The sequence below is a fragment of the Protopterus annectens genome, chromosome 1.part0 (assembly GCF_019279795.1).
Source record: "Protopterus annectens isolate FY-2018-M chromosome 1.part0, PAN1.0, whole genome shotgun sequence".
Taxonomy (NCBI): domain Eukaryota; kingdom Metazoa; phylum Chordata; order Ceratodontiformes; family Protopteridae; genus Protopterus; species Protopterus annectens.
In genome coordinates this window covers 1511205521-1511230029 of record NC_056725.1, presented here as the reverse complement: position 1 = coordinate 1511230029, position 24509 = coordinate 1511205521, and the positions used below count along the sequence as shown (strand labels likewise).

General features: G+C 39.4%; 1 protein-coding gene across 3 annotated transcripts in view; it reads left to right on the top strand.

Moving 5' to 3' along the window:
- Window positions 1-24509, top strand: part of ERMARD (ER membrane associated RNA degradation) — a 1319361-nt gene that overhangs the window by 970496 nt on the left and 324356 nt on the right. For all 3 annotated transcript variants that reach the window (XM_044067775.1, XM_044067770.1, XM_044067782.1), the window contains one exon: window positions 6423-6502. In XM_044067775.1, the coding sequence (XP_043923710.1) occupies window positions 6423-6502 (80 nt within the window). The remainder of the gene's footprint in view (window positions 1-6422; window positions 6503-24509) is intronic.

Genomic DNA, 24509 nt, shown 5'->3' with positions numbered 1-24509 from the left:
TTTTTTGCTATCCTAAATTTCTTTAGCTATCTTGAATTTTTCTATCTTTGTACTTGGGTACTCTAGACACTATTGTTAGTATATCTGCACTTTTCTTTCTCCCTTACATGGAGATGTAGTTATTTCACTCTTGAGCTATCAACAAAGATAAGTGTGAATTATTGCAGTTTTTTGCTGTCATGAACTTTTCTGTCTTTGTGCTGGCGTATTCTAGATACTATCATTAGTATCTCTCTGCACTTATTGCTGTGCTTAAAACCTTCTGTAGAATTATTTACAGTCCCTCCTGTATGATTGTTGTTATTTTCCTGCCATTACTGAAAAAGAAAAAAACTGCAGCAGGGTTTAAGAAGGGTGGGAAATGTAGCTAAAAGATTCCTTTTTCTGTCGTGCGCACTCTTTGCATCTACTATCTTGGCCCCCTTCACTTACAAGAGAGGTATGCGATCTGCCATGCCTTTAACCCCTGTGCTTTTGTAGAGTGCAAAAATAAATTACTCTTAAAAGGACTTCTACCGTCCTCTTAATACTTGATCTGATGATGTCGATATTCATTCTGTCCTGGACTGATGGATTTGGATCCGAGGCGTCGGTTTTCTGGAGAAACTTCCAAAAAGTTGCATAAATCATCTCAGAGCTCTTCTTTAGTTTCATTGAGGATCTCTGAGAAAGTTACATAAAGGCCTTCTTTGGACCTGACAGTTTCTTCAGATCCTTCCAAGAAGAAGAAAATTAAGTTGTCGGATCTAACCCCTTCGGATCAGACAAAAGAAAAATTTACCTCTTCGGATCAGATGGCTTCTTCACATCCAAAGTCTTTGAAAACACAGGATTCATCTGCTCTGAAGACCTTCAATCCTTCTACCTTTTTGGGCTCTCTACCTAGGGTAAGGGACTCCCCATCTGTGAATCCTGTCCTGTCAGTGGTACTTTCTCCTTTTCTTTACAGACCAGGCTGTCCCTCCAAGCAGTACTCTTGCTCTTCTTGGAGTCTCAAAGTAGAAGATGTGGAGAAGGTAAGTGAGACAGATGCTTTCGGTGCAGAGCCTCCCAGATGTTGTTTCAGCCCTTGCATCTTAGACTCCACCTTTGACTCTTCCTTGTCTGACTCCCTCTGTGGATTTGGAGCCCTTGGATCCAAGTCATCCAGACCTGTCTCCTTCATGTTTTAAGATCGCTGTATCCTCGGATCAGAAGTTTTCTCTAAGCTCCTTCCAGCTGTCGGATCTGGACAGCTCTCGGAACCATTTCTACCCTGTCGGATCCAAGGTGTTTTAATCAACTCCGAGGGCTTCAGAGCCATCTTTGCATCTCGGAGCTTCAGCAAGGGTTAGTTTGGCTCTGACTTCTGTCTTGGGACAGCTTTCCTTGAAGCAGGGTGGGACCAGGGATAAGAAAGCCCTCCTTTCAGACCCGGGTTCCTATGCCTCTCTGGGAAGCTCAGTCTTTAGGAACCTCAGTCTTTAGGAACTTGGAGAGAGCTCTGTCAGCTTCCATGACACCGACAGGTCCTATTCCCTTGAGTTCTGTATCTATTGTTTGCATCAGGAGTCTCAGATTACCCTCCCACAGGGGCAAGCCAGTACCAAAGCCCCAGGATACCCAATTGGGTATTTCTACCTCTTCTGATACCTCCCCAGATTATCCCATTGAAAAGGTTCCTCAGAAGAGGACATGTAAGAGGAGGCATCTAGATAATGGAAGACACAGATTTTGAGGAGGACGAAGGATCCCCACTACACCTCCTGCGGAGACATCCTTCAAATCCTAAACCAGAGAGGTAGCTGGAAGACCAGCAGTCCTTCATCAGAAGAATCTGTGCTCCTTGTGTTTTTTGCTACCAGACCATCTATGTCCTGGGTGATTCCAACTGCTGACAAGCTTCTAGATTTGGACTTGCAGCAGGCATGGAAGGGGCCTAACTCCATTGAGCCCATACCAAAGAAGCCTGAAAAAATTATGTCCCTTCCAGAAGACAAGCAGTTCTGGTCCAAGGTCCCCCTCCCCTCATTGATGCCATGATTGTAGTGGTGGCCACCAGGAATGAACTAGCCAATGAAAGGAGTTGACAATGAAAGTAATGACAAGGAGTCGCTGGCCATGGACAGGTTTGGAAAGCATGTTTGCACTTCAAGGACCTTCGTCTTGAGATCCCTGAACTACCTGGTACATTTCACCAGATTGCAAAGGGATCTTATAAAGGAACTCTCTGATACCTTGCAGGAACTATGTCTGAGGAAGTGAAGGATTCAGTCATTTCACAGCTGGCAGTTCTTCAATTGATATCAAACTCATCCATGAGGCTGATTTCCATTGTGACAGAAGGAACCTCAAGGGCAGTGGGTTCTGGTGTAGCCATCAGGAGACACATCTGGATATGCTTATGTGCCTTTGTGGAGTCTTTTAAGTCTACATTTGTCAGTGCTCCTTTTGATGGTACCTCTCTTTTTGGCCCCAAAGTAAAATATATGTTGCCCAGGTGTGAGAAGGATGAAAAGATCCTGTCTACCATGGGCTTGCATTTTTCCACTCCCCTCAAAGATCCTTCTCTAGGAATCATCAGGGAGGTGGAAAAATGTGGTTCAAGAAATCCAGCAGGCACGTGGAGGGTCTTCCCCCAGAGGCAGAGAGGGAAACTCAAATGGAAGACGCCACCCTTGCAGCAACAGAGGCCCACATCATCAAGGGTCCAGAGAATCTTTCTTTGGCAAACCCTTCCCTCACTCTTGAATGGAGGCTCGATCATCCCCCACTGGAGGCAATCAGGGGTCATTTGTCCCTGCACCAAAGATCCTGGCTAGAGATAACAGAAGATACGTGGGTGCAGAGGATCGTATCCAGAGGATATATAATTCCATTTTCCCTTTCTCCTCCAACATCCAAGAAAATCTTCAATGTACCACCTGATCAGAAGGATCAAGCAGCCATACAAATACAAAAGCTACTAGACAAAAGAGTCATTCAGGAGGTCTGCTAAGACCAGAGAGGATCTGGAACTTACTCAAGATTCTTTTTAGTGCCAGAGAAAATGGGACTGGAGATCAGTTCTGGATCTCAGCAATCTAAACAGATTTGTTCAAAAGACAAAGTTCTGGATGGTCACAGTTCAGTCCATTCTTCCATTTCTGGAAATGGATGGCTGGATGTGCTCAGTAGATCTCCAGGATGCATACTAGCATATAAAAATAAACAGGCAGTCCAGGAGATTCTTACGCGTATGGCTAGGAGCCATTTATTATCAGTTCAGTGCACTGCCCTTTGGCTTCATCACAGCCCCAAGGGTGTTCACCAAATGTGTTTCAGTGGTAGCAGCTCACTTGAGACTGCAGTGATTCTGTGTGTTTTCATACGTAGATGACTGGTTCATTACTGCTCCAACCAGGCATCAACTCATTATGACAAAAGAAGAGGTCATCCACACTTGCACAAGATTAGGAATAACCATAAATTTCAAGAAGTCAAAGCTAGAGCCAACTCAAATTCTAGAATTTATAGGAGCTCTACTAGACACAAGGTCAACAATAGCTTCTCTTCCCCTTTCCAGTTCAGACTTTAAGGTCACAAGTCAACAAAATACTTTGCAGTACCACAGTCTCGGCTTGCTTAGTACTACAAGTTCTGGGATCAATGGCAGCACCGATAACCCTTGTTCTGGTAGCCAGGTTTCACATGAGAATTCTCCAGTGGATGCTGGCATCTCAGTGGTTGATTCTTCAAATACCCTTATCAGCCCCAGTATGAATTACAAACTCTTGCAAGAAAAGTCTGATGTAGTGGATCCAATCAGATCAGGTACTACAGGGTCACCCATTTGTTCCTTCACAGATCAAGGCCATAGTGACCATGGATGCTTCTCAGCTAGGGTGGTGGGTGGGAGGTTGGTACATCAACAAACAAGGAGGAATCAGATCATGCCCCCTTTGTTGAGAAGCTCTAAGGGTGTGGATGTGGGCAGTATCTTCCATCCATTTTCTCTTAGCAATGCATATTCCTGGGAAGTCCAGTGTGCAAGCAATCAAACTGAGCATGTGCATACCATTACCTCACAAATGGCCCCTCAATCAGAAAGTGGTAAAACAAATTTGCCACAAATTTGGCCAGCCATGCTGCGACCTCTTTGCATCCCCTAAATAACAAGTGCAGCAGCTATTTTACCCTGATCCCCCCACAGGGGGAGTCACAGAGGGATCCTCTACTCCACAGTTGCCCCCCCCATATTACTTTACACATATCCACCAATTCCTCTAATCCCAAAATCTTTTCAGAGAGCTGCCAGGTTGAAGAGCAAAGTTATCCTCATTGCCCCCTTTTGGCATAGACAGATTTGGTTTCCCTTCCTGTGGCCTCACTTACTTCACCAACCTTGGATTCTGGACCCAGTTCCGGACCTCCAGTCTCATCCGATGGACATGACACATCCAGACCTTCTGAGCTTCAAGATGACAGCTTGTTCCCTCCATTTCCAGTAATAACCAGACAGTCAATGATCTCTTTCCCTGTGTATCATATCTTGCTATCTTTCCTTAAGTCATGCACTAGGAAAACTATACACTAGTAAGTAGAAAATATTTATACATTGGACTACTCAAAAGCTTATAGATTCTTTTTCAGCACCAGTTAGTTGTGTGCTAGAGTTCTTGACACAACATTTTGACCAGGGGGCTAGTTCTTCAACAGTGAGAGTCCAATTAGGAGCAATTTCTAATTTTCACAGTGGAGTTGATGGACATTCACTAACCTTTCAGAAACTATGCAAAGCCTTTTTGAGTGGCACAATTTTTCCTAAACCTCCCCTTGAAGATCTCAGTCCACCATAGGATCTCAGTCTGGTAGTGTAGACTTTGATTCTACCACCCTTTGAGTGTGCCCATGATTGTGACCTAAAATGTTTGTCTTGAAAGACCTTATTTTTATTTGCCTTCACCTCTACCAGATGAATTTCAGAAATTTCGGCTTCGTTGGCAAAATCTCCAGATCTCATTTTCCATAAGAAATGACAAAAAATTACCACTGATGTTGCAACACAAAGAACTCACCATAACATTCCATCTGTGTTGTTGATTTTCATTCATTCATTCATTCCTTGACTCTCCTCCCACCAACCCCCAGCCTTTTTAGGTTTCTTCTAGTAGAGCGAGAGGATATAAAAATTGGGTTGCATGTTTGTCTTTACCAGCTCCAGAAGTCGCATTGTCCCTTCCTCTTTGATACTCTGTCTCTTTTTTCTTCTTCCAAATTGGACACGTATATGTATACATTGTAAGATTACATCTTTCTTACTGCTTGCAAAAAAAGATCTGAGGTAATAGGGAGGATGCATTATGGATAAGGGAGAAGATTGAGAGTTTAGATTACCACAAGCTTTTACTAGCAGCTGAGTTGGATCCAAACCCATCAGTTGAGGAGGAATGAAAATCAACAACACAGATAGAACATTATTGTGAGTACTTAACTTGTTTTCATCATAATTGTACCATACTCCTTGACTCTGTTTTAACAGGGCAGTAATAGATGAAAATCACCTGAGTGCAAACAGTTGTGTAGATCTGTTAGCTAGCTAAGGTGTGGAATAGAAGATAAAATTGGCATAATGGCTACAATTTATACCTCAAGACTCATTGTTTTCATAACCAAAAAAAAACAAAAAAGTTGACCATGAGTAATTTACAGAAGAGGAGAGGTAACAATGAAAGCCCTGGCTGAAAACTTTTTAAGATTATATGACCAGTTAATTCTTAATATAATCACTGATGAAGGAGCTGTATCTTCCACTGTCCCCCTGTCTAAGGTTGTCTGTGACAAGGGTTCTGTTTAAATGGGGATCATGAGAGTAAGTTATGCACAGTTAGGAACACTGTTCATTACAGCAGAACTGGAAAGAAGGGTTTTTATATTACTGTAATAAGTGTTTGCACAGTGTTTGCACAGTATAAATGATAAATGAACAGAAACATAAAAGAGCCCTTACAGTAGGTTGACAAACTGGTATTACAGTGCTGTGAGCTGTAGTTCGCTTCGCTGCATGTGTTATTGCCACAGTAAAATAAACTCTGTACAGGCTGGCAGTCAGTTTCATTATGTTTAACTTGGCGAGTATGCTAAACTAATCTGTTCTTAGAATTTCAACAAAACAAAGCAGAATTTCAGATTATAGCTGAACTTGAGATGAATTTCTTTTAAAACTTGAAACTGGAGTACAATTTATCGTGCGTCTCTCAACATTTTTTGTACTTAAGAACTTCCCTGCAAAGCAGATTTTGCTTCCATTAATGTTTTAAGAATTGTGTGATAATTTTGTGTAGCACTTAGTACAGTCATCTTTTGTTTATGCTTTTTTAAAAAATGTTCCTTCTTTCTTCCTTCCTGTCTTTCTTTCTTTTTTTAAGAAAGGTCTGAGTGATCAATGTGTTTTATTTTCTCAGGTGCTGAACTGTATTGAGAGCCTTGTTAAATGGGATTCCCTTCCTGTTGTACCAGTTGATGACATTCAGAGCTCAGTAAGGTTGGCGAAAATTGATTTTTAATAATCGATTACCACTGATGTTTATCTTTATGTGATGTGTTTATTTAGTGTTTCTAACTGGTATGCCACAATGGAATTTTCTGGTATTTTAAACTGTAGGTTGTTATTGAAGAATGTAGAAGCAAAGTATTCTTAAATACATTTGTGAACATGTAACAAGTCAATATTCTTTTATATATTTTAAGTACAGTAGACTGAGAAAGGCACTTAGGTATGACACTACCTTGCCCTCTTTCATGCCATCCATGTTGTACAGAATGATAGCTTCATTGATCTGTTAGTCTCCAAAGGGGGCATGCCTGTCCATGTTTACTTCTGCTAAGAAACCATCACCCAAGAACCAGAGGGTTCTTTACATGGTCATGGTCAGCTGCATCTCAGAATTCCTAGGTTCTCCCCAGAAAGGTTCTGTTTGGGGACTAAGATGTTGTTATGAAGCTGTTGGAATAGTCCCAAACTTTACTCCACAAGGAAGCCAAATAAGCTGTCCTTCCTTCAGGATGAGGTACATTGTTCTTCTTCTGCTTCTTTCTAGTTCTGAAGGAAAAGAAGGTCTCACATTTGGACCTGAGGAATTTCACTGCGCACATCTAGTCCATCAAGTTCCAGATGGTGACTCTCCAGAGGTCATGGCCCTACTGCTGTAGATTGCCTTCTTGGTGACAGGCAACTTGTAGAACATGGGCATCTAGGGTCTAATAAGGGGATTTATTTGTTTTTCTCTGGATGAATACCACTGTCAGTACAAATTGCAAATAACTCGACTGTCATCTGCACTCATAGTGCATACCAACTTGTGGTTGCGGGGGCATAAGTCATGCAGGAGTAGGAGTTCCATATAATTTTACTTTTGAGAGGGTCAGTGTAGCAGTAAGCCAAAGCACCTGAGTTTACTCACCAATTGAGCTGAATTGGCCCAGCCAATTTTTTTCAAAAGCATTTTCTTCTGTAAACACTACTGGTAGTCTTATAACAAGAAAGGGAATGCTGTAGAAGGTGTGAGGCTGCCATGTGTGAACAACAGTGGTATCCATCAGTTCAGATTTTTTTACTGTTAAGAAACCATTGGTTATATGGTGTTTTCATGAAACTGTATTTGTTAGTCCTTTGAGAATACTTTTATTTTCTACATCTCGTTGATTTTTCTAAGAATCTAAAATTACATCTTTTGCTTGAGGGGTATATGTTCCCTATCCATGTATGTTAAAAGAAAAAAAACAGCCAAGCTAGACTGTTCACTGTGTGATTCCTTAAAACCTCTTTTAATAGTGGTAACATGGGATATATGCGAATGACCCCTTAAGGACAGCACGTGTTTCAGCTATAGGGCAATGCCCATGACTTTTTTCCTGCCATATAGCTGACATAACAGACTTAAAAGGGAAAAAAAGTTTTTCTTTTAGTTTTTATTCTCTCTCTCGCTCTCTCTCTCTATTTATATATATATATATATATATATATATATATATATATATATATATATATATGTATATATATATGTTGGTATATGTGCTTGTAGAAGATAAAACACTTCCAAATTACTTTATAGTGTGTTGTCTGTTTAGGGTCGGACCACAGCACAGAAGATTTTTAGCTGTTCTTAAAGTTTAAGTAAAGCTACCAAAGGATCAAAGGCTTAAGGCATTAACATCCTACCTAATTATACAAAAATCAAAGATATTAGAAGAACATTTTAAAAAGACAAGCAGAGTGGGTTCTACACCACCAGAAAGGTTGGCTTTTTATTCCAAACCCTTTCTTGTTTACAAAACAAAGACTTGATACAGAAATCAGGACTGAGCTTGTCAAATAAAATGAGTTTGTACTTCCAAAACATTTAGAACGGTAACCCTGAAGGTTATTTTTCACACAGAAAGGAATTCTTTCATAGCAACTCTATACACTGAGGACAAATACCACTGTAACCATAAGATCTACTCACATGAACTGTTTGTGGATCTAATTGGCTTGTTCTGTCTTCCAGTTTACCGCTATCTCATTTGATCTATCCACATCTTCAAGAGCGTGTACCAGATTAGCACCAATAATTTCACACTTTAGTAAGCAGCAAATCATTTTTATTTTCCATGTGTTGATGACTATTTAATATTGACACAGACCCAGAACCTATTCCTTCAACATCTGAGAACAGTTATTATACTGTTCTTTTCACTGGAATGTACCATAGGCTATAGGTTCATAGGTTCATACGTGTCTTGTGGGCATTTTAAGCCTAGCCAGTAACCCTATGTGAGAATCAAACCCTGCACCTTGTGTCTGTAAGTTAAACACCTTAACCATTATGCCAACCAAACACCTTAACCATTATGCCAACCCCCCAGCTCAGAATTCAGCCTTCCTTGGACATTTTTGGATTTGTGTTATATGAAATATAGGAAAAGTAGTTTATAATTCTGTGTCTTATGAGTCCAAATAGCAATTGTGCACACACACACACACACACACACACACACACACACACACACACACACACACACACACACACACACACACACATTCCAATACTACATTAAATATAGACATGTACTAGCAAGCTGGGCATAAAACCTCCTGGCACATTGACTGAAGCAACCTTTTAAATGAGTAGAGTGACAACAATATGCACTCATTTTTAGTATAACCCTATTATCTCAAACCTGGTACAGCCAGTCGATGAACATAACAAATAAAGTCAGTCGTAAAAGAATTATAATAGTAAAAAAGTCACAGGAAGGGGAACTCTTAATAACTTGCAGTATTAAACAACTATTAAAACAAATACTTGAAGTTTTTACATGCGTTCAGAACATATGTAAACACTGTGTTAAACTTGAAAATTGTCTTAACCACTTTATTTTATTGATTTTATTTTATATAGCATTTTTTAACCAGGAAAGTCTAAGTTGGAACAAGGCAATTTTCAGTAGAAACCCAAGGATAAATGCTCCAGACGCATGTCTTTGCAACATGGGAGGAAACTGGAGCACCTGGAGGAAACCCACACGAACACAGGAAGGACATGCAGAATCCACACAGAAAGCACACAGCCAAGAATGAAACCGGAGAACCTCTTGCTGTGAGGCAGCAATGCTAACTGCTGCACTACTGCTCCATCCATGACTAACAATTAAATAACCTGGACAACTTCATAGTGACTTTTTTAACCAACAGTAATGGTGCACAATAAAAGATGTTCAATACATAAATCACTGTTGTAGAAGCCTAGCTATTTGTGTCTTACCCCCTGCACTGGCCAGCTTCTCAAAGCTTTGGATGTGCCCCCCCCCCCCCCCCCCCCTTCCCGTGCACTCCATCTGCTAGGAGCACACAAGGCCATTATACAAAAGGTAGTTGGAGCACTAAAATGTTTCAGGGCTTTTTTTATGCCAGAGTGGCTGCTGCTTTGGTGAACCCTGTGATTCTGTCACTTGGCTAGCAATCCTACAAGATGTAGGCAGCTAAGTTCCTAATGGAAAAAAAACTTCCTATTTTAATTTTATTTTATGAGGAAAACGTGTAGTTTTTTTGTCAGAAATAGTTACTTTTGCAGATTGAGTATGTCATTTTAATTTGAAGGAAACTGACATGTTGGTGTTTGTATAATCTTTTTGTGAGAAAAGTTTTTGACTTAAAAATGTATTATTTTATTAAATTTAGTATGTTTGGGGCAGGATACTGTGCTTCTGAGGGACTTTTAATGGCTTAATTATGTCAAGAGCATTGTTCTTAGCTGTTAAGCTTACCAGCTTGTTAAGGCTGCACTACCCACATTACAGACCTCTTTCCCAGCTTACCAATGGAGCAGCAGTCAGCCTCCGTGGTTGTTCCTTCCCTGCTGCACAGAAAGACGTAACTGTCCAATGAGTCTTGAAGGGTCAGACCAGCTTGTAGTTCGCCTGTGACACTGGTGGTTGACTGCTGTGGACATTTCTTGTTCCTCAGACCACCCAGATTTTCTACCTATCTTCTTAGTATTGTCTTCCAAGCCACCAAAGTCTGGGGAATAGCCACGTCCTCTTAGTCTGGATTCAGCATCTACACCCTTTGACTTTTCAGATTTTGTTTCAGGGACTTGTAAAGAGGGAGACTGAATGGTGGGTAGACCAGATAGCTTGCAGTCCAGATCTTCCATTCCCCCTCCCCCCAGTCATTCACCACAGATGCTTCAGATCGACATGTGGAATGACTTCAAAGGAGGTAAAAATGCAAGCTTTTTGGAATCCTGTAGACATACAGAACTACTTAAATTTCAGGGAAATATTGGCTTTTATCGATGCTTTGAAGGCCTTGAATCATCTCTGGTCCCAAGGACCTCAGCAGACATGCCCAGACAACACCACAGTGATGTGGTACTTAAGTAAACAGGGAAGTGCCAGATCTTACCATCTTTGCACACTAGCTGTGATAGCTTGGGTGGTTAGCAGTTCAGCGCAGTCTGACTCTTCTGGCCTCATACATTCCATCAAAAAAAAAACTTTATTGCAAACAAGCTCAGCAGGACCAGGATAGTCTGCATGCACAGAAACTTCATCCTGGGGTCTTTCAAGAATTGATCCAACTGTGGGGAATACTCAAGTAGATCCATTTGCCTCCTTTCAGAAGAAACAAAAAATTATTCTCCTTAATTCCATACATTCAGGCCTGGAAGACAGATGATGTCTTATTTTCATAAGTGGTAATTTTCCTGTATGATTTTCCATTCTTTCCAGCAGGGTTCTTCTAAAGATCTAGAAGGACTGTCCAAACATTGTGGTGGTGACTCCCTTCTGGCCAAGGAAATGGTGGTTCTGTCTTCTTTTTAGTCTAGTCAAGGATATTACCACAAGCTTCCACACAGACTGGATTTACTCACACGTGACAAGAGAGGGGTTGATATAATCCAGTCTGAAAACTTTTTAACTAGCTGCCTGGATGATAGAACTTTTATACCTTTTAGGTACCTTTTTTTCTGAAGATGTGCATGAGATGCTAAAGGACATGAAAAAAACTGTTCCAAGAAAATCATTTATATGCAAATGGAAAAGATTTTCTAGGTGTGCCACTCAAAGGTGCAGGACCCTTTTCAGTCCCAGTACTCTGTGGTTTTGGATTATTTCTGTGAGTTACTGTTCAGTAGTTTGTCATACTTTTCTTTTAAGACATATTTCTCATCCGTTTCTGCTTTTCTGCCCTTAGATCTCCCCTTCTTTCAATGCTCAAGTTAAACAGGGTTTGAAAGGGGTCTTACGTACAACCAGGAAACAGGTGGCTCCTCCTTGAGATCTCAGCTTTGTGCTTGAGAAGCTTCCTGTGTCTACATTTGAACCAATTCGTGAGGATGATTTGATGTTCTTAACATGGAAGACTGTTTTACGTATTGCTCTGACATCTGCTAGGTGAGTGTCTGAATTACAAGCACTTACACTGGATCAACCTTACCACATTTTTCACAAGGCCAGCTTTTCTTTGAGAACAAATCCTACCTTTATGCCTAAAGTAATCTCAGAGTTTACTCTAAGTTGACTGTTAATCTCCCAGTCTTCTTTCCTGAACCAAAGAACAAGAGAGGGAAGATTCTTCACTCTTTGGATGCACTCAAGCAGCTCAAATCCTATCTAGACAAAACTCAACATTTTAGGAAAGTTGTCCAGCTCTTTATCTCCTGTGAAGGTAGGTGGAAAGGACAACCAATGACAAAGCTAACCATTTCTAGATGTTTGTCTAATACTATTACTTTTTGTTACATTCACCATAATAAGCCACATTCAGGCAGGGTTGCAGATCATTCAAGCAAGGGCATTGGCTTCTTTGGTGGGTTTCTGGAAACAAGTGGACTCAGAAGTATTTTAAGGGCAGTAACTTTGCTCTTTTTACATTTTTTACAATGCACTGCAAACTGGATTCATAGTTTCATAGTTTCATAGTATAGTACTAGGCTATCTGCCCTGGGGCATTTGTAAGCCTAGCCATAGTGATGTGGCTTTTGCCACCCCATGAAATGGTACAAAAATGTACAGAATAAATCTAGAATACTGTGCCTCTGTCTAGTAGTGACACAGTGAAGGTCCCCTTATATAATAGAATTAGTTTACTGTGCCCCTGTCTAGCAGTGACACAGATGTGACCCCTGGGGTAAACTTATGATCTCCCATCCACTCATCAAGATTTCTCTTGAAGAGAGTCAGTGAGGGGCTCTGCCTTATACGAACTGGGATCCTGTTCCAAAGCATGGGAAGCCTCTAGGTTATGAATCTATCCCTCCAGCATGTCCTATTCATACTTGTGCCAAGGTTTAAATCTTTAGCTCTCGTGGTCCTGATGGATTTGGATTTTTTGAGGTGGAGCATGTCCATCAGATCCTGATTGGACATGGCCTTGTACGTCAGGCAGAGATCACCTCTGAGCAGGCGGTATGCTACTGAATAGAGCTGAAGTTTCTTTAGTCTGGCAGAATAAGACATATGTTGGAGACCCTTGATCCTTTTGGTGAGGTACTTTTGTGGTCTCTCCAGCTGTTGCAAGTGCCGGGTGAGGTGCATACCAAATGGGGCATTGTACTCAATCATGGGCCTGATGAGGGAGGAATATAGGGATACAATGACATCCTTGGATCTGGATGTGAAACCCTTCATGATGAGGTGTGCAAGGTAGAATGTTTTTCTAACCACTTTGGCAACGTGGGTGTCAAATGAGAAGTTGCTGTCTACTTGGGTCCCTAGGTCTCTGATTACTTTTTCCATACTCAGTGGGTTGCTGTCTATGTGATAATTTGTGGGTACATTGTTTTTTCCAAAAGGGATGACTATACAATTTTTGGCATTTAGTTTAAGGCCGTGACTACGGCACCAGTTGTCCCTTTCAGTGAGGCCTTTTTGTAGGATGTGTGTATCTGCTGGTGTATCGACTATGGCGCCTAGTTTGCAGTCATCTGCGAACTTTGTCAGCCACAGCCCTCCCATGTTTGCTTTAACATCTGAGAAATAAATGCCGAACAAGAGGGGTCTCAGGACAGATCCCTGTGGGACACCACTTGTGACTGGCTTTGAGTCTGACATTGCTCCAGCGATTTTAACTTTATGGGTTCTGTCCTTTAGCCAGTTTGCAACCCATCTAGTGACATAAGGGTTTACTTTTAAGCTGTTTAGCTTATCTATGATGCCTGAGTGGGGTATTGTGTCGAAGGCCTTAGCCAAGTCCAGGTATGCTGTATGGACTGCTTTGCCCTCATCAATGGCTCTAGTGACTGTTTTGAAAAAGTCAACCAGGTTTAAAAGGCAGGATCTGCCCTTTGCAAAGCCAAACTGGGTGGGGTCAAGCGTCTGTAGGTCCCCTATGTCTCCGTTTATGAGTTCCATAATGATTCTTTCCATAGCTTTGCAGACCAGGCTAGTCAAGCTTATGGGGCGGTAGTTTCCAGGGTCTGTAGAGGCACCCCCCTTGTGGAGTGGGACCACTGTTGCTGTACGCCAGTGTTCAGGTACATATCCCGAAGTAAGGCTAAGGTTAAATAGTATTTTTATGTGTGGGTTTAGCTCCTCTTGGAGTTCACTTAACACGCACCCCGGGATACTGTCAGGTCCCATTGATGCTGTGTTTTTTGCTTTGTTTAGGGCGGTTCTCACTTGGACATCTGAGATGACAGGGAGATTACATTCAGCTGGGATAAGTATTTCTTCTTTTGGGGGTGAAGGTGGAGAGAAATTTGCACTGAACCTGTCAGCCAGAATGTTAGCAATATCTGTGGGTTCAGTGCATTTTTTGTTGTTGTGAACCAACTCTGAGCATATCTGAGGGTTTCCGCCCAGGTTTCTAACATAGCTGAAGAAGGCTTTGTGGTTATCTTTAGTGTCCTTATCGATTTTTCTCTCAAAGTTTGCCTTGGATGTTTTTATGAGAGAACGTAATTTTCTGCTAATGTTGATCAGAGATGTCTTCCCTTCATGGGATTTCGCTCTGACGTGCAGTAGCTTCCTTCTTTTGTTATACAATTTGTTTATGGCTGAGGTCCACCAGACAGGACGCTTACATTTGGTGGAGAGGGACTTGGATTTGTTTGGGATTGCATGATCCATGCATTCTTGGAGATGTCCATAGAAAGCATTTGTGAAGGATTCGGCATTGTGGGATGTGGTATCCACTGGCACAGTGGGCTTAAAGGATACCATCTCAGTCTTAAGAAGAGTGAAGTCTGCTTTTGAGAAGTTTTTCACTGTGGTCTTTTGTGCTGGGGGTGGAGGTGGGATATGTATATCCAGGGTGATTAGTTTGTGGTCAAATCTCACTAGTGAGGGGTATACTTCTGGTGTGGAGCATTTTGTCCCCATGTTTGTGATGATCAGGTCTAGTATATTATCTCCCCTAGTGGGAGAGGCAACTAGTTGTTCCAGTGCATCCTTTTCAAGGTCCACAACAGGTTTTGTCAAACCCTTCTTCAGGGGCTCTTGTACCCTTAGTTATTCTCCTCCTCACTCTTTTTCACCTATTAACTAAACTACAATAATCTAACCAAATAGCTTAGGCTACTGCAGTGGTGACTGGTGTATTGAGCATAGGGCAGTTGTATAAGTAAATTTACCGTAACAGTGGATTTCCAATGGATCACTGTTGCAGTAGCCGTCCCTCCTAATGTAGCCCCCCTTTTTTTCTGCTGCTCTTCTTTTTTTGCCAAGTGTGGCTGTTTTCACCCTTTTGTATATAGTTATAGTTCACTTTGTTCCACAGCATAAGTATTAAGTATTCAGGGCTCTTGCCTCCTTCCTAGGTAAAACTTACTCTTAAGCTTTCTGGCATTCCAGCTGTTTTTTTTTTTTATATGGGGCACCTTGTGTGCTTCTGACAGTTGGAGTGCCCAAAGCTCTGAGAAACTGGTTGGTATATGGTTTAAGACACAAATATCTTAGGCTACTGCAACGGTGATCCATTAGAACATCTACTGTTATGGTAGGTTTACTTGCACAACTATGTTTTTCTCAACACTGGAATTGAACTTGTTTTAAAGTGATTTGTTGTCCAAGCTTCCTTTCAAGTCTAGTGTCACATGAGTAAGTCTGCATTCTTTACTTAAACATTCTTGTGATTTGTCCAATATATACTTTTGGGGAGGTGTGAGCGCTGTATATCATATATCCATTCTTGGTTTAACAACCCACCAGTTTGATAATTAAAGTTATGCTTTTTGGAAGCAGACTGGTTGTGCTAATTCTTAAATCCTTACTAAAGTTGCTACTTGGATGTCTGAGTAGATAATCTTTTAATTCCTCAATACTTAGCAAAACTTTCCCAAGCCCATAAATGATGGAACTAACCTTACCAGTTATATATTTATTAATGGTACTGAAAAAAAAAAAACAACTGAATTCAAAGAAATTCTTTTGTTACACCAAACAAGCCATCACTTAAACCTTTTTCCAAAGATCAGGCATTTCCTGTCTTTTTGGTTAACCTTAATCAAGTCCCGATTGCACAGGTCGTTTTGTAACCTTCATTTCTTAGTCTGTTTATTACATCTGTAGCATTCTTTTCAAGTAGCTCCCGAGATGAACAGTTTCCTTTTATATGCAAATGCTTTCTGTAAAGAACAGAATTTAGTAAGGGCTAAAATGGTGACTACTGCTAAACAAAATGGAATTGCCAGCAGAAGTTTTTTTTATAGATCTCAGTTTCCACAGAATGCCTCTTCATATGATGCAAGTAGAAATTCGGGAATGCTATAATGTTCTTCAATTTAACCCATGAAAAATGCATTGCAAAATAGTTTCATTTAAAATCTATCCTGTTCATTTTGCTCACTCTCCAAATTAATATGATTTCATCAATAAAGTGGTAATGTTTTACTCCTTGCTTGAAGCTAGTCATCCTGCAAACGTACTCATCTTCTGAAAACCTCATGAAGAGGTTTATTTGGAAGGGATCAAAAAATGCCCCTAATGAATCCCCTAGTCTTTATAGAAAAAGTAACCACCAAGCTAAAAAATATTTTTTTTGCTCTATGATGTTACCTCCATTCCTGTTGACCATTATGCCTCCATCTATTGGTTCTGAACTCAGTTATTCCCCTTATTGATATTTATTTATTTATTGACATTTGGTGACTGGAAAGTCCAGCTGGGTCAGAAACCCATTTTCAGTGGAGGTCTAGGGAGAAAAGCTTCAAGAGTGATCAAAAAGTAGACATTAACAGTATACATATTACATCAAAAATAACAGTAAGCATATAATGTTAGAATTTATAAACATCACTGGATAGATACCTGCAGTACAATAGGATGCATAAAATGTACAGTTTTAAATTAAATATTAGGCAGAAAAAAGTTAATGTCTCATAAGATATATTTTACACAGAGCCTAATTAGTGGATTGGAGTACAGTCAGTAGACAAGCATATAACATTTAAAGGTTCTGGAGAGGAAAGGTAAGTGTTAAGAAAAAATAGTGTAAGTGAAAGGAGTAAAAGTGATGTTTAAATAAGAAGATAAGTTATTAGGGAGATAGTGTGATGTGTTATGTTGGGGAAAAAGAGTGGGAGGGGGATGTGAAAAAAGAGGGATAGATATAAGGGGTGAAAAGACGGATAAGTTAGCAGGAGTTTGGGAGTGTAGGAATACAGATGAGAGAAAATAGACAAGGAAAGAATGTTAGTGGTTAGTTGGTTGTAGGGCATGGGCAGATCCATGAGTTGAAAAAGTAGCTTTTTCATACAATTTTAAACTTTTTTGTGCTCTCTATACTGATACAGTTGCTAGGAAGATTGTTCCATAACTTAACTATGGTATAGGAGTAGAGACACTGGCTTGTTCTTTTATTGAGCTTGTGTACATTTAAGAGTTGTCTGTCAGCAGAGCATAGATTTCTGCTGGGCATGTGGGTATGCAGAATGGAATGTAAGACAGGACAGCTATCAAGTTTGTATGTTAGTGCAATGATAAGTTGTAGATAGTCAAGATAGCGGGGGGATTCTAGCTAGTTTATCTGTTTCACAGCATTGCAGTGGTAAGTGTGGTATGATGAACCTTTAGCAAATTTGGTAACTTTGTAGTAACAAGACTGAAGTTTGGTTTTGAGTGTCAGGTGTAGATTAGTAAAAATGGGTGCTCCATAGAGTAAAGAGGGGATCAAGGAAATATTTGCTAGTGTCCTTTTGGTGTTTTGATCCATAAAGTTTTTGTGCCTGTAAAGTGTCCCTAGTTTAAAATGAGCGTGTACTGGGTACTTAGGCATAGCAGTGAGAGCCAACACGAGGAATTGTCAGCTGGACTTCCAAGATGGCTGCATATTGTGTAACAGCCTATTTCTAGCTTTCCCAGTGTGAAAACAGAAACTCAGCAGAGAAGGCCAGGAGACTTGTGTTTATGGGTAAATTTCAGTAACTGGCTAGTAAGTGCACTGCCTGGATGCCAGTAATAAAGAAATACAGAAGACCTGGAAAAAATCAGCTACAAAGAGTGAGGAAGAAACAATGACTGGGGAAAGTTCTGCAGCTATTCAGCAAAAAGCAATGCAACCTTCAGACATGACTTCCAGTAACCTACAGGAAGATTTAAGACAACTGCATACAGACCTGGTTAAAATAAACAAAACACTGATGAAATATATCACCACAAACAACAAAAGGCTGAAAAAATGGAAGAATCTTTAAAAAAATATTCACATAAGATGATAAAGCTGCAAAAATCAGAGGTCAAAATGAAGAAAAAGCTGGCTGAATATGAGACTGCTCAGGAAGAGTTGTTTCAAAAAGTAATAGAATTAGAGAAAAGAGCATGCAGGGAAACCCTGAGATTTTCAGCTATACTAGAGAAGCTGGAAGGAAGAGACTGCATTAATTTTCTGAAAGCACAAATAATCAACTCGATTGGTATTCCACAGCAGGAGTTGTTAGTTGAAAGGGCACATTGTATGTATGCTCCAAACTTGACTATGAGAAAGCCACCTAGACCTTTAATACTAAAGATGCAAACCTACAAGCAGGAGTTGATTATGGCAAAGCTGTGGCAGAAATACAAAGTACTAAAAGTGAGAGACAGCAGAGTGTTTATGGAGAATGATTATTCATTGTACACCAGACAGAAGAGGAGCAAATTATTCCACTATTCAGGGAATGTCGACATGCAGGTGTGAGACTCAAACTGCTGTACCCAGCTGTCTTCAAGGTATTCTTCCTTGGAGGGGCAAAACCATTTATTGATAAAGTACATGCTAAGAAAGAAATACAAAAGTTTATCCAACAAAGTGTAAATTGTGAAAGAGAAGGAGATTCTGCTTCTTGTTCTTCTGGTAATAAAGACCACAAAGAGACTGTACCTGTGAAAAAAAGAGAGCATGAGAGTGGACTAGAAGAATCAAGAGTATTTTGGAAATGAAACAGAGTCAGATTTTGGAGATGAACAGTAATGAAACCAGTAAGTTAATATGGGATTACAATGCAACAGTTGTATTTGTGAAATATGAAAGAACAAGAAAATCTGGAAATATTGAACTTTTTCAAAATGTGTTGGACTTGTGGGGGACTCTAAAGCATATGCTCTACTTCATGTCATTAATGTTAGGAAAATACTTTGGGGAAATGGAAGGAGAAAATTAACTGTAAGTAAAGATTTTTTTTCTTAAATACTACCAATTTTGTGGCATGTTATTTTCTTTACATGCTGGAAAAACTAAAACAAAGAATAAAAAGGTCACCCAGAAAAAACAATCAGTAAAAACTAAATGAAAATTCCAGCCAACCTAGAACTTCCACCGAGTGACCTCTCAAACCTCTTGTATCAGAGGCACATGGGATATATGCAGATTACCCTGATAAACATCAGTTGTTTCAGCTATATGAAGATTCTGAATACCCATGACTTATTTAAGTCATTTCAATGGACAGTTTGGCTTTATTGGCCTGAAACTGTGCATTGAAATGACTTAAAAAGAAATATGCCATGGGCATTCAGAATTGCCATATAGCTGAAACACCTGATGTTCACCAGGGTCATCTGCATATATCTCATGAGCCTCTGATACAAGAGGTTTGAGAGGTCACCCAGTGGAAGTTCTAACTTACATGCTAGAAAAGTAAAGTTTTATGCAGTTAGTTTTAAGTGTAATGGGGATTAAAACAGGTGCTGCTGTTCTTTTGTTTATTTTCTTTCTACCTTCTCTCTTTTTTCTTGTTCAGTTTTAAGAAATGTAATGTGTAAAAAAAAGCCTAGTTAAATACCATGATAAAAGAAATATTAATGTGCCTTTTCTTATTCTTGCATGGGGGAATGACTGATTTAGTAAGAATTTTTAAGAGAGAGCAAGTAAATGAAAAAGAACATTGAATATTATGCAACTTTTTTCTAGCAAATACATGTATGCTCAGTAACAATTCTGCACCTGGTCTTCGTGTTTCCATGGAAACAATCAGATAAAGAGAAACTGGCTGCCTGGTTCTCATGTCTCCATGGAGACAATCTGATAAAGTGAAACTGGCTGCAGTCTGGTGGAGAGTGATTGGGTGGGGGGGAAAAGAAAAGAGAAATTGGCTAGGAGTTAATGTTCTCTGAAAGCATTCATGGGGTTTCCCAGTGTAGTTAATGTTCTCTGAAAACATTCAGGGGTTTTCTCACCTGGCAGAGCTATAAAAATAAAACAAAACCAATCAGCACTTAGAAGCACAAGCTGCACCATGAATCTTAGCATGAGTAACCTTTCTTTTAGGTTAACTCAAGTCCGTCAGTGTGGTTGTCAGTTTGGGACTTTTGTAAAACTTTAATATTTGAAGGTGTACATGGTTTTGTGTTAGTATTAAATTAATATTGTTAGAGGGGTATTGGGAGTATTTTTTTTTGTTTGAGGGCTTTCAATAAAACAAAACCTTTTATAAGATGTGGCATAGGCTGAAATGGATATAACAAGAAACAACTGTATAAAAGTTCAACCTGCCAAACAGTATATACGCATGTACCACAAAAGCTGGAACTAGATGTTTAACAAAAAAGGTGTTATAAGTAAAAGATGGGAATAATAACTTTTTAATACAATGATACTTTCTTTAATGACTTTAAATGTAAATGGCATCAGAGATAAGTACAAACAAGAAAGAGTAATGAACTATATTTAAAAATGTAGAGTGCAGATAGCTATGTTTCAGGAGACACACTTAAAAAGAACTGAAGATGTGAATTTGATAAAGAAAGGTTTTCAGGAAGGTTATTCAGTGGAATACCCGGGACAAAGAAAAAGAGGAGTACTTATATTAATTCAAAAGGAGCACTAATAGTGATAGAAGAAGATAAAAAGGTAATGATGGCAGATTTGTAGTGCTAAGGGGCTACTGGCAAGGGAGGAAGATTACACTGGCATGTATTTACATTCCACCTAAAACTGCTATGATGGAGCTTAAAAAAATTCTGGGAGAAATAATCAGTTTTCAGCAAGGAACATTACTTATAGGTGGGGACTGGAATTTGATTTGCAGAAGTGAAGATTTGTCTGGGGAGCCCAGAAGAGAAACTATAAGAAATGAGGGTAAATTTTTGAAGAAATTTATGAAAATATTTGACATGGAAGATGTGAATTCAGTAATAGGAGTTTGGAGTGAATTTAAATATTATTCCCCAAGGTATAAAAACTGGGCTAGGCTAGACAGAATTTACATTTCACAGTAGCATGTGCATTTAATCGAAGTCTTGATATACACCCAATAACTATTTCAGATCATGCGCAATTAATAGCTAAAATAAAACACAGAATGATGAAATAAAAGTGAGACACTGGTGCTTTCCCATGTATTTATTGAAAAGGGAGGAATGTAAGGAATGGGTAGTGGAGACTATTCGGGAGCTGTTTGAGAAGATAGAAATTACTTCTGAAAATATAGCTAGGAAGTGGGGTAAGATTAACGGTGGAGTCTAAAAATAGGGTGGAAATAAAAGAAGGGGAGCTATGGTTAAGGAGTAACAAGAATTTAGAGGGACTGACAAATGTTGAAGTATTGCAGAATAGGGGGAATCTCACAGAACAAGAAGAGGATCAGCTGCGGAATGCTAAGCAGAAAATAAGGGATTACCTCGATAATATACATGAGTTTCGAAAGATTTCTGTTAAGCAACTGGTTTTTGATAATAACACTAGAGCACAAAAACTTTTAGCGCAACGGCTTAAGAAACAGAAAGTAGAAAAAAGTAACCAAGCTTAGAGAGCCTATAATAAGGGCAGTAACAAGATATCCTGTAGAGCTATTAGAAATATTTCGGGAATTCTATGAAAGTCTGTATAAAGCAGAGAATTGTGGAAATTAAGACAAGATACAAATGGAGATGTTTATGGAAGAATTAAATATGCCAAGTAGATGAAGCGCAATTACTAATGGTTAGGATAGGAGGAGATGAGATAAAAGTTGTGATGTATAACCAGTCTACAGGAAAGTCCCCAGGTATAGATATTTGAAGAGGAGGAGAAGTACCAACATTTACCTAAACAGGGTAAAGATCTATCAGATTCAGCTTCATACAGTCCCATTTCACTGCTAAACCATGATTATAAAGTGTTCATGCCTGTAATGTCTAAAAGAATTACAAAAGCAATGCCAATACTGATAGATATGGATCAGTGTGGTTTTGTTCAGGAGAGGCAAACATATGACAGCATTAACAGAACATTGGTGATCCAGGGGGAAGCAGAATGTAAGAAAATATCACTGTTGGTGGGTCTTGATGCAGAGAAAGCATTTGACAGAATAAGCTTGGGACTTTATGTGCAGGGCAATGGAAGCATTTGCATTTTCTGAAAAAAATATAAGACTGATTCGGAGGATATATGAGGGATTGGAGGCAAAACATTAAAGTGGGTGGGGTCCTGTCTGATACTTCCTGCTTGGGCAGAGCAACCAGGCAGGGGTGTCCTCTTTCCCTTTATGTTATTTGCATTATAATTAGAACCATTGGCAAAGAAAATAAGGGACTCAGAAATTCAAATATATAATTGGTATGGTAGTCAAGAAAAGTTGTCTCTATTTGCAGACGATATTATTTTATACCTGGCAAAACCAGAAAGAGACATTATAGTGCTGTGGAACATTTTCTAACAGTTTCATATCTTTTTAGGATACAAAATTAATGAATATCTTTTCAGGATACAAAATTAATGAATCTAAAACAAAGGAAATAGCGGTAAATTATGTACCCACATATGAATTGGTTCAGCAATGTCCATATTTTTGGGGACATAATAAAAGGAAATATTTATGAGTATGGATTAAAAATGATTCTGATGTGGCAGTAAGGATGTGTGGGAAGAGACTAAACTAAAGGTAATACAAAAACTGAGAAAATGGAAGATTTGTTATGCAGATATGGATAGTGATATACAAGCATTTGAAATGTTTTTAGTCTGATTACTCTTATACACAGTTCAGGCATATTTTTATCAACCAGGGGAGAAGTTGTGGATAGCAATTAATAAAGAGCTGAAGGACTTATCTGGAAGGGGAAGATGACAAGAGACAAGTGGAATAAGCTCATTATTTCAGTAGAACAGGGCACATATTAGGATTACCTGATTTGAAGGGGTATTTCAGAGCTACACAGTTAAGGCTCCTATACATAGCAGAAGCAGAAAACTATAATTCAAAGTGGAAAAGGATTTTGCTGAAATGGGGAAAGCTCAAGAAACAAGGAGAGACTGGGATTTTGGGTGCAGGCCTTCAAGGAGAATAACACTAATCATACAGAATATTTTATCCATAAAGTAGCAGAAAGTATCCTAAGAAGTAAGCCAACACGGGAATCAAGAAATGCGATTCTGCCAATTGGGATGACTGCAATTAGGGTTGTAGACAGTAGGCAAGAGGGGGCTGGACTTTACCAGAGGAAACTGGCAAAGGAATCAAGGTATTGGGAGCAAATAACTGGAGAAGAAAAGATGATAGAATGGGAAGGCGCCATGAATTTATTTGGACTTCAGATTAGAAATTGCATTCCCTGTCAAGGATTGATATCAGAGTATAGGCAAAGAAAAAGAAATAGAGGGGTCCTAAACGAAAGACCAGCACTTTTTAGTAGAATCTAGAGCAGAAGCTGCCATTAAAAAGAGAATAATTTGTAGAGCATATAAAATATTGCATGATAACTGTACAAATCAATCGGAGGAGGTTAGAAAGGATTGAGAAGAGAGATTGGATAAGCAATCTCCCGAGTATACAATAAATTCTGGAATATTTTTTGCTTGGAAATGCTTACATAGGTATTTTTATAGCCCAAGTAGACTCCAGAGAATATTTCCTCAGGTAGACAGCAAATGTTGGAGGTGGGACACGGAAGAAAGAGGTAACTGAGAACATATTTTCTGGGAGTGCGCTGAGGTGGTGGACTTTAAGAATTCCCTGTGGGATGCACTGTTGGAGAAGCTGGGTGGGAAGATTTGTGTGATGAGGGAGATGATTTTTCTGAGGTATGATACCGAATCAGAGTTGCCTAGACACGGTAAGGCCTTACTATGTCTAATTATGGTGCCTGCCAATAAAGAAATTACTAGAAAATGGAAATCAAAATCTAAACCAACTATATTAGAAGCAGTGAATATAGTAATGGAGATAAAACAACTGGGAGGAATTGAGATCTTTAGAAAAGGGTAGGAGCAAACTACATAGGAAAAATGGGAATTGTGGGAACAATACATACAGGGGAGGAATGAGGTTTAAAAGAAGGCACGAGTTAAATGAGCTATGCAGTGTTTGAAAATGATTGAGTAGATTGTACGTGATGTATGATGTTTGGAACTGGGGGTGTGTCAGTATGGTTTGTGATGTGAAATGCTTGCAACAAGGATTGTGTCAGTGTGGTTTGTTTTCATTTATATAAATGTATGATTGGCTATGTAGTTAGTAATGGTTTAATAAAGGTGTTTCTTGTTTACATAAAAGGGCACAAATTGAATAACTAATGTGATGTTGCTTAGGTTATATGATATATATATATATATATATATATATATGTGTGTGTGTGTGTGTGTGTGTGAGTGTAAGTATAATGTTTGTTAA